Raw genomic sequence first — 13,659 nt, forward strand, 5'->3', positions numbered from 1 at the left:
CTGTTATTTGCCGTTCTCCAAGAGTCTTCCTTTAAAATGCAACGTGGCTAAAATACAATAAATAAAAAAAAAATCCTTGTATTTTATAGTATGTTAACTGTCAAATATAGTACGTATTACAATTGAAATAAGTTTTCAGATATGCAACATTATTTTTTGTGAAACCCTGTGTAAAAAAGAAATCCAACTCACTTTTCCTTTGGCTACAGGATTTTATTCATATTTTAACAGTTTCGTTTTACATAATAAATAAGCAAAAATGCTTTACATTTTTAGGGAGTACATATATAATTCTGAGCATTAATAGGTTGTTTGTTTTGCGTGCTTTTTCACCTACATTTGCCAAATAGCTTTTATCTGCATCATATAAAAAAAGCAAAATCTAATGTTCAGGAAAAAAATGGAATAATAAAATTTTCTTTGTGTTGCTTTTGAAGTATGACTGAAATGTTGAAAAAAATCCTTGTGTCCTGTTTTGTGATTTTTAGAGGAATACGGGTATTCTGGCAGGCTTCCCATTCATTTGCACTTTCTCTCAGTGATGTATTCCCCAATTTTACATCTGTTGTCCCCTGTGCTTCGTTTCACTGAATTACTTTAATACCCTTTTTCAAATTACAGGGCTACTGCGACCCGGAGAGAAGTCTGCTCCCTGATCACCTTATTTACCTTGCGGTGTTTCTGTTAATAGGATAAAAACTTTGAGACCTCAACATGGGGTTAACGTTCCCGACTTTACATTTTGGTAACATGTTCCCCCTCTCGCTCTCTTTCTCCCTCGTTCTCCGTATCGTCTCCTTGCGAGGTCTGAACTCCCCTAAGAGTTGAAATCCCATCGAGTCGCATGACAAAGGTATCTATAGCGGCAGAGAGAAATGAGGTTATGTTTCATAATATATTCCAATTCACACTCCACTTTTGTGACATAATTTTTTCCAATTACTAAAAACATCGCCACTGTCAATGGCCGTGCCGCGTTCTGCAGTACCAGTGGGCTATGAACACCCTTAGTTTAACTGCCTAAAAGTCGTATTTTTCTCTCGGTATAATTTACTCACGTTCCAGATGTGAACATGCAATTGTTGTTTCTGTTTTGGAATGGCAGGAAAACTGTTTCGCACATTTGCTTTTTTAATCACAGGTCTTTACTAAAACCGACCCGGTATTATCATACGTGACTGCGTAGTTGATTCATTATTGCCTAGGAGGGAAAGCTCACGTGCCTGAATATCGCATACTGTAAAACATCTGTGGGAGAGTGATGGAACACCTCCTCTGCTCAGCCTCATTGAATAAAGCCTGGAAGTGTGAATAACAAGGTAGACGCTGGAAAAATATTTTGTGGTATTCTACTTAAGAATATCAATGGCATTTTTTTAACCGAAGCCTAATTTGTAGGTTCCTGAAAACATGTTTTTATAGTGAGAAGTACTTAGGAGAACAGAAAAATACACCAGATTGACTTCGTGTGCAGCAATGCCACTAACGAGGTATAGAGAAAAGTGTAGTATGAGAGGTGTGTGTCAGGTTTCTTTTTAATGATGCAAACAATGTCAGTTGCTCCTTTATAGGGCATGGGTTTAATTTTAAAAAATTCATGTACCAGTCTCAGCATAATTGTATCTTTCAAGGAGCTGGGCCCGTTTATTAGTAACACTGGCTGGGAGGGCTACTAACCAAAGCCACTGTAAAAGCAACTTGTGTCTCATCGCTTCAATTTCTGACGTCCGAGTGGCGATAACGGTCACTCCTCGCGCTCCAGGAGGCTGGCTCGCTTCCCTAGCGTTAGCCCAGCCGAGGGGCGCAGTTACACTGCGTGAGGGAATATGCTCTTCTGGATCTGCTCTTTTTTTTTTAAGTCAGTACTGCGGTACTGGCTGAGCAGGTATTTCTTTGTTACATTTATCACGAAAGCTATTTTTCATGCTTTTTTAGCAAATGAAAAAGGCAACTGTGAGCTTCCCAGTGAACATCAATTTAGCCTCATAATGAAGCCTTCTCTGTTAACCTTTTAATAGGAGGCAATAAAAATACTGAAAATTGTTTTGAAACATATGTTTTAGAAGTATTTTTGTGTACTCATAGCAATAAATATTCATGCGTACAAGGAGGTGGCTGAATATTACTGCTGCATATAAACAGTGGAGAACATGTAATTTTTAAAAGTGTGTGTTTCATTACATTTTTATCTGACAAGGTGCAATCCACGAGCAACTCTTTTTCCATATTGCACAAGGCAGGTAAGCACTTTCTTCAGCGAAGGTCTCTCTAGAGAGAGTCTGATAAGAGAGAGAAAGTTTTAAAAGTGTAAATTAGCCTTGAATTGGGCAAAGAAATATAGCTAAGTAGAGCTGACGCAGCTCTACAACCACCTTTATTGTTGGTATTTATTTACAGCTATTATTTAGGGAGTCCTTGGCTGTTTTATCCAGAGCACACAGTGTTTGGGGAAGCGGTCGAAAAGCAGAGTGGACTGACTGTTGTCAATTAAACACACGCGGGGACGTACGTCTCCTCGTTTGTAAACTCTACGAAGAAGTAAAACCGGGGGAGTAGCTATTCCTAACAGGCTGGGCAAAACGTAAATGTGTGCCGTATGCTTTTCGCTTGCTACAGTTTATTAGCACAAATTGAGATGGGTGCAAAGCGTTCCGGTCCAAACCCCGATGTCCTCCAACTCTGCTTTACTTCAAGTGCAACTTTGGGGTTTGTGGTTGTGCAGTGACTTTCGACTTTCCGTATTCGGATTGTCCACTGACATTATTTGCGAAGTGCACGGATCAGTCAAATATTAATCTTACCTTTGTGTTGACAATGAGATTTATACTTAAGGAAGTTCAGTGCGGTAAAAGCTGAACCTTTCAAACTTCAGAAGGCTACTGGTAAGTTTAAAATAAAGCATAAATGTTCATTTTTCCCTTGACTATAAGGAAAACATCTCTGGTGCTGTTATTAAGATGTATTTTTGACTAGCTGGTTTGAAAATCTGCACAGCCTTCTCCCAGAATACTCAGTGAAACACACGTTTTAGAAGTTTCTTTTTCTTATTTCAACATTTTATGGGGACTAGTCTTTAGTTCCTGCTATGTGATTTGTCGCAATTTGCCATGACAAGACCTGTAACCCTTTAATACGTATCTTTGTATGTATTAATTTGTCATATTGTTCCTTGTCAAGATAAATGGTGGTGCTAACAATCTCAGAACACTGAAATCTATGTTAAATAAATCAAATTTAGGTTTGATTTATTTAGTTTAAAAACTTTTGGATAATTAATAAATAAGCTTTTTCCAAAAAAAAAGTTCTGTTTAGTTAGTACAGCTGAATTATGGATACTAAAAGTCACCACTCTTTAAACAAAGTTCATTTGTCAGGATGTTTAACACGTGGGTGGAGAGTTGATGTAAGGTTTCACACAGTTTGTCAAAAATACCTAAACTAGAGTGTGTAGTTTATGATAATGATAAAAAAATCTTGAATGTATTTTGAGAAGGAGGGGTTAAGGAAAAAAATGTTCTTCATATAAATCTCTGCATATAACACCTATCATTTAATTTTGTTGCACACTATAAAATAACAAAAATAAGATCTGTAACATGTCTTCTCACTGGCACCAGAGCTTAATCTGTGACAACGAAGCACTGAAGCTAGATGTAGGGTTTTTTCCTGACCTTGAAGGTACGGTTGCACGTGGCTTGCCAGGAACACACGAGTCTGCCCCTCATTGACCTTCAGCTATGCTCAGTAAATGTAACCATGTTTTCTCATGCGTTTTGCAAATCATTACAGTTTGGCTTCTTAATTAAATGTAAATACTCCTCTACTACCGTCACCTTCCATTGGCTATTATTACAGAAGTTCCAATATAATGGGGTAGTGCAGATTCCTTGTGGGTTTCTGGAGAAGAAGCTGATGAGGGGCTTTGGTTTTTGTAAATAAATGTGTTTACTTCCTCAGAATTGTATCCGTAATTTTCTCCTACGTGTCCTGTGGCTGTACATGATGAAGTTTGAAATGTGCCATGTTTGGCTAAAACATGGTGATAATTTAGAAGCACAAATGGAACTTGTCCGGAGGGTCTCACATCCATCACACGTTCGCTTTCGGAGTCATGATCAAGCTTTACAGTCATTCTCTCATCGCTCTCCAGGTCATCTAGATTTGTAGCGTGGTGACCAATATGCCCGTATTTGGGTTCTTTCATACAAATCCTTCTTGTTTGCTCATATACTGAGGGCATTGGCAGGAGATGACTTAATTGTCCTATAGCTTTAGACTGGAAACATTCTGATTTTGGCAGCAAGGAGTTAGCTATTGAGTTTGAAAAAGAACTTTCATTAATGCTCATTTTTTCTTGTAGGTCTCTGTTAAAAGCTAACTTGTTTTCTTCTTTAATGAGGTGGTGAGGTGGCTGAATCCTGGTTTCTATTTTGTTTGGTTTCATGATGCCGGAATCATAAATCTCTTCTTTGTAGCGGCTGCCTGGCATGGGTGCTGTGCAGCTTGTAAAGTTGTCAGATAGAGCATCTTGGCTGTATCTTCTGTTTGAGATGGGCACTTGCAGGAAAGAGAAAACACGTTAATTACTGACAATGAGCTCATGTAATAGCTAGACTCTAGCACTTCTCATGACTCAACGTTAATACCCATTTGGTTTGGGCCAGATCCAAGTCTCAGTGAAGATATCAGAGACATTCCCGTTTGCCTCTGTGGCTTTGCATAGGTCTCTTTAAGACAGTGCTGAAAAGTAAAAAAAAAAAACCAAACCCAACCCATTGAGAAAGGCCAACAGTGTTGAACAGTTCTGTAAAGGTTTTCCATGTGAAATGCCCTTTTGTTTATTCGACCGAATAATTATAAATCACTGTCATTATTACTATGGTTAAATTGGGGAAATTAAAGCAAATATTTGGGAATGTGACCTGCTATCAAAAACCTTGACCTTAAATAAGCTCTGTTCAGAGATTTATCAAACGATTCACCAAAGGATGGATAACATTTATTAAATGGCAGTGATTCAGTGATTAGAGTAAAACAGAATTTATTCTTCCTGTCACTGTGGAAGTCTATTGGACGCTTACCCTTGTAAGGCAAGAAGAGTGTGTAGGATTAGATAGTGACGTGTCAGTATCTAAGGCGTGATATCTCTTTGTGATATATTTGATATCGAGGTGGCGTCACGTTAAAGGCTTTGCTTTTTCTCTTTGAGGAACTAGCATCAGATATTAAAAATACCTACTGAAAAGCAACTTAAATACTTCTTGAGGAATGCTGTATCTCTGCTTTTAAGGTGCTATCATGTGATAAAGCTATATGTACAATATAAATGTATTTTACAACATGCACTGAGAATGTTTGTTTGAATGTGGGAGGACTAAACGGGGTATGCGTGGAAAATCAGGAGCTGGATTCTTAAATTTTCAAGAGAGTATGAACCTAGGATTTCTATTCAGGCTTTTCCTCTAAAATATATTGAGTAATCTTACTTTTCTCTTAAGTTTCTGCATGATAGCTGAACTCTTGAAACAATTTGAATTGGTTTTATCATTTTCTGCTTGGCTTATGCAGCTTTTCCTTTTTGTGCAATCCTGTCTACAAATGGTAAGAGAAAGAGCCGCTGGTTTACCTCTACACAGTATGGCTAAAATTAGGCGAGTACTAATTTTTTTTGCGCTGTCTTGTATGAACAGTTTGACAGTTATACTGCTCCTCCAAGGCATATTTGAAAGTTTTATGTTAAAGGTTAAATGAGGCACTTAGCAAATTTCTCAAATTAAACCTAAACTCTATTTTGTGTTATGCTCACTGAAAGCCCTGGACACCTATGTGCCTTTTGTAAAAGGGATTTTCTGTTTTTCTAGAAATTTTACTCAACATCTTAAAAGTTTTGGAGTTCCCCTGTAGTGGTTGCTGACGTAACTGTACCCACTAATAATTAAATATTCCCTGTGCTATAGTAGACTGGCAGAGCCTTCATGTATAACAGAAGAAGCAGAAATAGCTCAATTGTACCCTTTTTTATATACAGAGCTTCATTAATTTCAGAGGGAGTTGCACCACATAATTAACACCAGAATTTAAACAGGAATCTGGATCAAATTTCTTCTTGATCAACCCACCACCCTCCTAGAAACAACAGCCTTTCAAGTTTTTCTTTTTAATTTCCATGCATATATTTTGTACCGAGAAGTATATGCAGTCCTAAGTAAACTGAATTCTCATCAGCTGTTGAAAAATGGCCCTCGGATCAAAACAGGAATTCAGCCACATGCTTGAGTATAACTTGGAAATTGTACCAGTGTAATTATACTGCTATAATTGTAACTCCACGTTTGGCATTTTTACTATGAAATAAGTATACATGCTGAGAGCTACTGACATATAACTAATGTGGTTTAACTAATCCGGGGTACTGGTTTTAGTGTTTTTCAAACCTGAGACACCCACAGGAGTGATGGGTTTGTTCTCTTACTGCAGCATGGAGTATTGTCACTTTATGGCTCTAATCTCTGAATAAAAGATTTTCCTTTTCCATTTTTAGAGCCCGCACTTGTAAGAAGCTGAAGCATCACAGCAACCAGTTGGCCCCCGTCTTGTTATCATCATTTTTGTAATCTCACATTCTGCTGGGCTGATGGCTGCCTTCTTGGTACCAAGAAGTAGTTTGCATACTTGGGAGATTTACAGGATATTATCCGTTCTGTTCTATCCTGTTTCTCAAACATGGTTTTCATCTCTTTTGTTGAGAAGAAGGTAAGCATCTGGGTAATTGTTTGCAGGCTTCCATTAAAGTTGTCAGCACATTCACGGAGTTAGACCAGACAGATAAGCAAGTCGTGTCTGCAGTGCAACAGAGCACAGTCGTTTTTGTCCGCTCACACTCAGAACAGTTACTGGAGCTAGACTTAAACCTGCTTTTGTCTTCCTTTGCAGACCAAAACCCAAGGATGCCCTGGGACAGACTCCTCCTGGGGTGGAGGGGGGGGGTCATACAGAGCTTTTAATAGAAAGCTGACCAGCTGCTTTGTGTTGCTGTAGAAGGGCAGCACCCCAGCATTGCTCCTACCCATCTGGGGTGTGGGCGGTTGCCAGCGTACCTGCCTCAGCAGGTGCAGGGGGTCCCATGCATTCTGCACTTCTCCAGTGCTGAAAAGACTTTACAGCCGTTGAAGTCAGTGCATTAATTTGGGATGCTTTCTGAACCACTCTTCCGCCAGAGCAACTCAGCTATGCCAAGTGAGGTAGATACGCTGCACATCTATGTTTGTATATCATACCGGAGTGATAGCAGCTTTCTAGAAGGGCCTTTATACCTACTTACACTGCCTCCATTCATAGCTGCCTACAACTGCAACAGTGAGCTCAGTCCTTCGGGCATCATGTCTCTGTTAATTCTTGCCAAGTAGCTCTGCTTTCCTGCTGGCGCATGGGGTGCAGCTCAGGCAAGTTGAAGGAAAACCTGGAGAGAAGAGCCCCATCACCTGGCAGCCTGCTCAGATTTCAGCATCCAGCCATCCAAGTGGGAACAGGAAGGCGACTCTAGCAGGTACTGGCCTTTGTTTAAAACATATCATGTCTATTCATAGTTACAGTATACTGGAGCGATCTTTCCCCTGTCAAACATAGCGCTGCAGCAAGGAGCATTCCCTCCTCACCTTTAAACAGTGCAGTCATAGATCGGATGGTGCTCAATGGGGAAAGACGCTTGCAGAAAAGGTATTTCATTCACAGACATGCCTTTCTGTATCAAGACATTAATAGGTAGAGCTGCTCCTTGTTCTCTCATTGCCCCGTCTATTCCAGTAAAAATGAAAGAAAGGCATCTTGGAAACAGGTTAAAGCGAGGAAAGACTGATACTTAGCATTGATCTTCTTGCAAAAGGTATGCAGTCCTTATCAGCAGAGTCTTGCATCCTGTCTGTGAAAAACCTGGTCTGGTTTTAGGACACAGCTGAAGCCCTCTTCATGCATGCTTTGTCTTGCATAATTTTTCTTGGCCTTTCTGATCTACACTAATCTCAGAAGAGTGTACTCCTGCCAGTTACTGTATGTTTTGAAAAGACACTTGGATGCTGACATGTAGCCCAGGATGTTTCAGTATGTTTCCTAATCCTTTGTACAAGAGGGCCTTCAGAGAAGAGGGGCAGTTACTCAGTCGCTCTGAGTTTTGCTGAAGACCAACAAGCAGAGCTGCTGTACTGCTCGGGTCACGCACTCCTGTGTCACAAAGGCATGCTGATATTCCTCCGTGTCAAACAAGGCAAAGATACAACAAGTCTTAATAACATCCATGTCCGTGAAAAAGATATTTTTTAGATTAGCTCAATATCTGTGCTGTGTCCTGGTCTGAACCCTAATTGCAAATCATCTGAGGCATGGGCTGATGTTGTAATTACTATGTTCTCCATTATTCTTCCTCCAAAAACAATAGTAAGACAACACGATCTTCAAGACCTCTTTGTCTCTAGTGGAATACACTTTTCAAAGAAGATGTCGTATATTTTGTCCAGTAGTCTCAGGCAAAACCTGGGGAGTTCGTTTGGGGGAGGAAGATAGATGACAGTTTTTTCACAGATTTCCTTAGTATTCTTCATCATTCCCAGAGTTTTGGCATGATTAGTGGCACTAAGCTTCACACAGGTAGTACAGACTGGCCAACAGCGTAACTTACTGAGAAGTGGGTGCTGTGGTACCCGCGGTAGTAAGGTAGCCATTCAAGCGTGCAAAGGAAACTTCCCTGACTAAGAATATGGTTGCCTTCTCTGAAGTGAGTTTCTTTTCTGATGACTAGGCCAGCTGGAAAAAAGTGGAAGAAGCTTCAAAACCAGATTCTGAGGCAGCAGCATCTGATTTGCAGGCAGTTTTATCTGCTACGTGCTTTTCCAGAGCTTTGATGGCTTGGCATGATCATCTTAAAATCTCTGATCTCTCCAAAAGAAGCTATTTTCCATAGAGAAAAATGTCTCTGGCCTACGGCATTTTTGGCAGATGCTTCTATGGATGTGATGTGGAATAGCCCTTGCATCCAACCCGGTTGCCAGATGTCATATTTGGCATTGCCTTTGGATTGAAGATAATGACGCTAAGCAGATCCTCTCTGCTTTGAAGCTTACTGGCTGTCAGTTTTTCAGTGAACTGCTGGAAAAAGCAGCAGTTGACAATGTAAGGAAGATCAGATGCCCCTTTCAATTCAAAGCAAAAAGTTGCTTCCAAAGGTTCAGATTTCTTTTCTGCCACCAGCCTCAGCAAAACTACAACAATTCTACCTCAGGAGGAAACAAACTCTGTAACAATTAGATATAAATCCTCTTTGCAGTGGAGGCTCCGTTTTTCTTTCCCCTCTTATAATACTGTGTGTGAACTCAAGCAATGATCTCTGACCAGGCCTGAGTTTGACCATATTCTTTTCTCCTTCCTAAACAGTACAACTGTAAGTGCTTTTGCAGAGAATTAATTGTCCCAAGTCAGTTTTCATTAAATGCCCAATAGCTAAACATCCATTAAAATACATCTGTGCTCGAAAGAGAGCCCACATATTCCAGCTTAAGCAATAAAACCTTAAGTAGATGTAGAACCAGAAGTAAGAACCGCTGGTACCACAGCTCCGTTTTCCTGTTCATGAGGAAATGGTGAAGGTATGCATGCATGATGCAACTGAAAAATACCAGCAGTTGCTTGCAGTTTTTTGTTGGGATTTTTTTCACCTAACATATTTAACAGTATTCCTGTGGAATCTTTCTGACAATGTATTTACTAGGAGTTATCTGCCCATATCAACCGACCGATGGTAAATTGCTTGTCTGCTGCTATGCTCACTGGGCTTTTCTGGCAAATGTTATGGCCACAATCAGTTTTGCAGGCTGTTCTCTGAACAGGCTGTTCTTTCCACATCCATTCTTAGTGTATCTGATGGCACCCTCTGACCAGCAAGGGGTGGATCTACTTTCTCGGTCAGTCTCATGGCATCTGTTAGTCTGGAAGCAGAGGAGAAAAGCTGGACTGACTTCTGTACACCTAGAATAGTTTTGTTCCTGCAGACTTACTGGGGATCTGCAGGATTTACCTCAATCCTTATACTTATCCTCAAAAGATGTAGCTTTTATTTCTTCTCCAAAAAGATACAGCATCTTTAGAAAGAATACAACCATTTCTTATTTTTTATCCTTTTCACACCCAGCCCACAACAGCAACAAAAGGAAGCCAGCACATTAGAGGAGCATGAGCTCAGAAAAAGCATTTAACCTGCACTGTAAGAAGAGCTTCAGTCTTGCTCATTTTCAACCTAAACACAGAATAGTAAAATAAAATGCTTAGGTTAGCTAGGTGAGGTCAATCAGCTAGGTGAGGTCAAACAGTCCTGTGAAGTACAAAACCCTGGGCAGAAGTTATTTGCGCCTCTGGAAGACACATTCGATGTCTGATACTGTCTTCTGTCTGACGTAGCAAGCTCAGCTTTTAATATATGCAGGTATTCCCTTCAGATCTAGGATATCTAATGTCATGTCCCTAAGCAAATAAATGCTTGTTTCTGGTACTCAAGAATCTTGAGCCTATCTTTTCTAGCTTTTTTATTTTAAATTTCCACTACTGCTTCCTCCGTCCCATCCTTAATGAAGCTAGAAGAAAGGAGTGTTTCCATCTAATTTTATAACAATATGTCAACCAGTCAGTCCTCGCCGGTGATTTTCAGCTAATCAAAATGGTGTACGCAGATAGATGTAATGTATATGAGATCTAACGATTAGAGTGTGTCTTGAGCTTGTTTACATTTAGTTGCTTTATAGCTTTGCAAGGTTATTTCTTATAGGTTGCCACCTCAGAGAAGTCGATGTCTTCAGTGCTTCCTTCAAAGTATTTGAGCTGACCGTCTGTATAGAGAGATGATGCTGTTGGTCGGGGAGGAGCACTGAAGACATTTTTAAATAAGCAGAAGACTGCATTTCATTTACTCATTCACTGTAAGGTAAAGACATTCAGAATGGCTTCACACTCAGAAAGCACAACCTTCAATTTTTGTGGAAATAGATTGTGTTTATTTTAATTTCTGTATGTGAGCTGAAGTACATTTGTTTCTTTCTGACTTTGGGAGTGACTTACCTGAGGAATTCCACTAAATAACTCTGATAGTGCAAAACATGAAGGTAAACTGTGCCAGTGTTAAAGGAGGTAGTATCTCTGCCCTGTTCTAAAAGTGATTCTGTTGAATACATTTTTGTAACTGACATTTTGATAATATTCCTAATCAAGTGCTTACGGTAACGGGAAGAGGGATGACCATGTAAATACTATAAACATAGCGGTTGTTACACTTCGCTGTTTCTGATTTTCTGTATTTCCTAAACACCTTGTAATTCCTGTTTTCAAACTACAATTACAATTCTTTCCCAGACACCCCACAGCTTTGCTTTTCTTTTTTTCTTTTTTTAAAGTGACACCCACCTTCATAACTCTGTGCAAGATTATGTCGGATGATGTTCACTGGCTGATCAGGAAGATTTTTGGATGGTGACTGGCTGTTGGGTACCAAGGAGTTGGCATAATGCCACTGGCATTCTCCATTTGTCTGCAGCGTACTCAAGAAAAATCGAGCCACTTCACAAGGTGCTCCTTGAGACTGCCCAAACTTTGAAGGTAGCATTTGCTTTTTGCTACTGAAGACATGAGAATCTACAGGGAAGTGTCCATAATGGTAAGAGAAAGGCAAGCTATATGACGGGGCATATAAAAGTTCACTGTTTTCTGAATGGAAGTTTTGTTCTTGAATGGTGGCAGAGTTCACTGCAGGGCTGGATCGCCAGTTTCCCACCTGGCTGCATTCCAGTTTGTCTGTTTGGAATGAGCTGTATTGCTGGGGGAAAGAAAAAAAAAAAAAGGAGGGGAAGAGAGTTAAATGACTAACTTTTATATGAAACCGCATAACATATCATACAGGAGCCCAAAGCTGGACCTCCTTGAACTGTGATCTCACTGGCTAAAGGGACTGGCTTACCAGTGCATTTAAAGTTCCTTATCTTCACAATAACTTTACCTTCACTTAACACACGAAAAAAACCTATTTTGTCATCCTAATGTTAAGGGTTTATTTGATAATTTTGCTTGTTGGATTTTAGCTAGTAAGTGTAGGCATTTGCAAATACCAGAGGGCAGAAGTTTGTTGCAAAGCACTGGAAGTCACTGATAAATGGAGTAGCAGACCATGAACGTGATTTTGCGTGTGTTGGCGTGTCAAGCTTTAGAACGGTAGGAACACAAAATCTGTCCTTTGCATCAGCTTCTATCACAATGATTTTCTCTTCCCACTCTCTCCCACCCCCCTCTCCAGACTCCAAATGCTTTTTGCGCTCTCGCTGTTTTGAATGTAGCTGCATTCACTGCTGTTTTAAGGTGATAGTAGCCCCTTCCAGCAACATGCGTTGCAAAATCTCAGAATGTCTCATGGTGGTTGTCAGTCTCACCGACCCAGTTTTATGGACAGTCTCCATACTTTCCTTTCACATCTGGTTCTAGCTCACCCAGTGACAGTGAGAGATATTCCAAATCCCACTCCAGTGCTCTGTTTGCTAGGATTAATTCTCATGATGCATTCTCCAGCATAAGGAAACTGCTGATACCTACGTGACATTAAGAACTCGGCGTATCAACAGTGAATGAGATGCGTTCTACACCAGCACAAATTTTCACAACACAGCTGGTCTTAGTACATGTTTTTCTTCTTTTTACCAAGAAAGCACATTGGTTTTGAAGTACTTTACATACTCCAAATCCAAAAGTTTTTGTGTTTGCATCACTTGCTAGGGTTGGTTTGTACTACTTGTGCTGTCCATCCCAAGAACAAAAGAGTCTAATTGTATTCCAGCCTACAAGGGAGTTCCTGTGGCAGAGCGTACTGTAGTCAGTTTTACAGTAAGTTCAGTTCTGGATGATCTCTAACTTGTCCCAAGCACTGTACCACAACAATTGGTAAGTAAATATTGCTACAAAAGTTACCTGTTGTGGGTAAGGCGTTGTTCTGAGTTTTGCCTTCATTTTATTACTTTTGGGTTTTACTATTTTCCGTGTTTCCTGCGAGGTAGATACTGAGTTTCTGCATGAAAACTGTGACTTAGAAATGGTAACCTGGTCCAGTGACAACTGAAGTTCCTTATACTCAATATCTCTGCAAAAGAACAGTCCAATAAATTACATGCTCAACCATACCGCACAAATCCAAAATAGCTCCTTTGAAAATACATGTTAGCTTTCACAATGTTTTCATTTTCATTCTTCCAAGATTTTCACTGACTCTGCAGTGTGAGTCTGGGGATGTCAGCAGGCAGTGGACCTTATGATCTGACCCCGTCCCCATGCAAGTCTATCACAAACGTTCCACTGGGAACCGCGTTAACATCTTTGTACTAAATGTGCCCGCTCTCTGAACCGAAGCTGTGCCAACTTCTCAGCCATCCGTGGCACCCTGCAGTTTGGAATCACAGCCATGTCAGTTGATAGAAAGACACAGCTCAATTCATCTGCCTCCTCCTCAATCAGGAATTGGTCTCTGCCCTGGCTCTCACAATTAGCCCCGAGGAGAGGAAAAAGAGCAATGTTCAGCGCAAAGTGCTTGTAACTAGACCACAGGAGCTGCAATGTTGTTTTTCTGACAATCTCTAGTCTTTCATT

General features: G+C 40.2%; 1 protein-coding gene across 1 annotated transcript in view; it reads right to left on the reverse strand.

Moving 5' to 3' along the window:
* Positions 1–3,513: 3,513 nt before the first annotated feature.
* Positions 3,514–13,659, reverse strand: part of SIM2 (SIM bHLH transcription factor 2) — a 59,063-nt gene continuing 48,917 nt past the window's right edge. The window contains exons 9-11 of the mRNA XM_082303925.1: positions 12,988–13,156; positions 11,440–11,848; positions 3,514–4,557 (exon numbers count right to left, since the gene is read on the reverse strand). Coding sequence (XP_082160051.1) covers positions 3,830–4,557; positions 11,440–11,848; positions 12,988–13,156 — 1,306 coding nt within the window. The 3' untranslated portion in view covers positions 3,514–3,829. The remainder of the gene's footprint in view (positions 4,558–11,439; positions 11,849–12,987; positions 13,157–13,659) is intronic.

This window comes from Platalea leucorodia (assembly GCF_965183815.1).
Source record: "Platalea leucorodia genome assembly, chromosome: 2".
Classification (NCBI taxonomy): Eukaryota; Metazoa; Chordata; class Aves; order Pelecaniformes; family Threskiornithidae; genus Platalea; species Platalea leucorodia.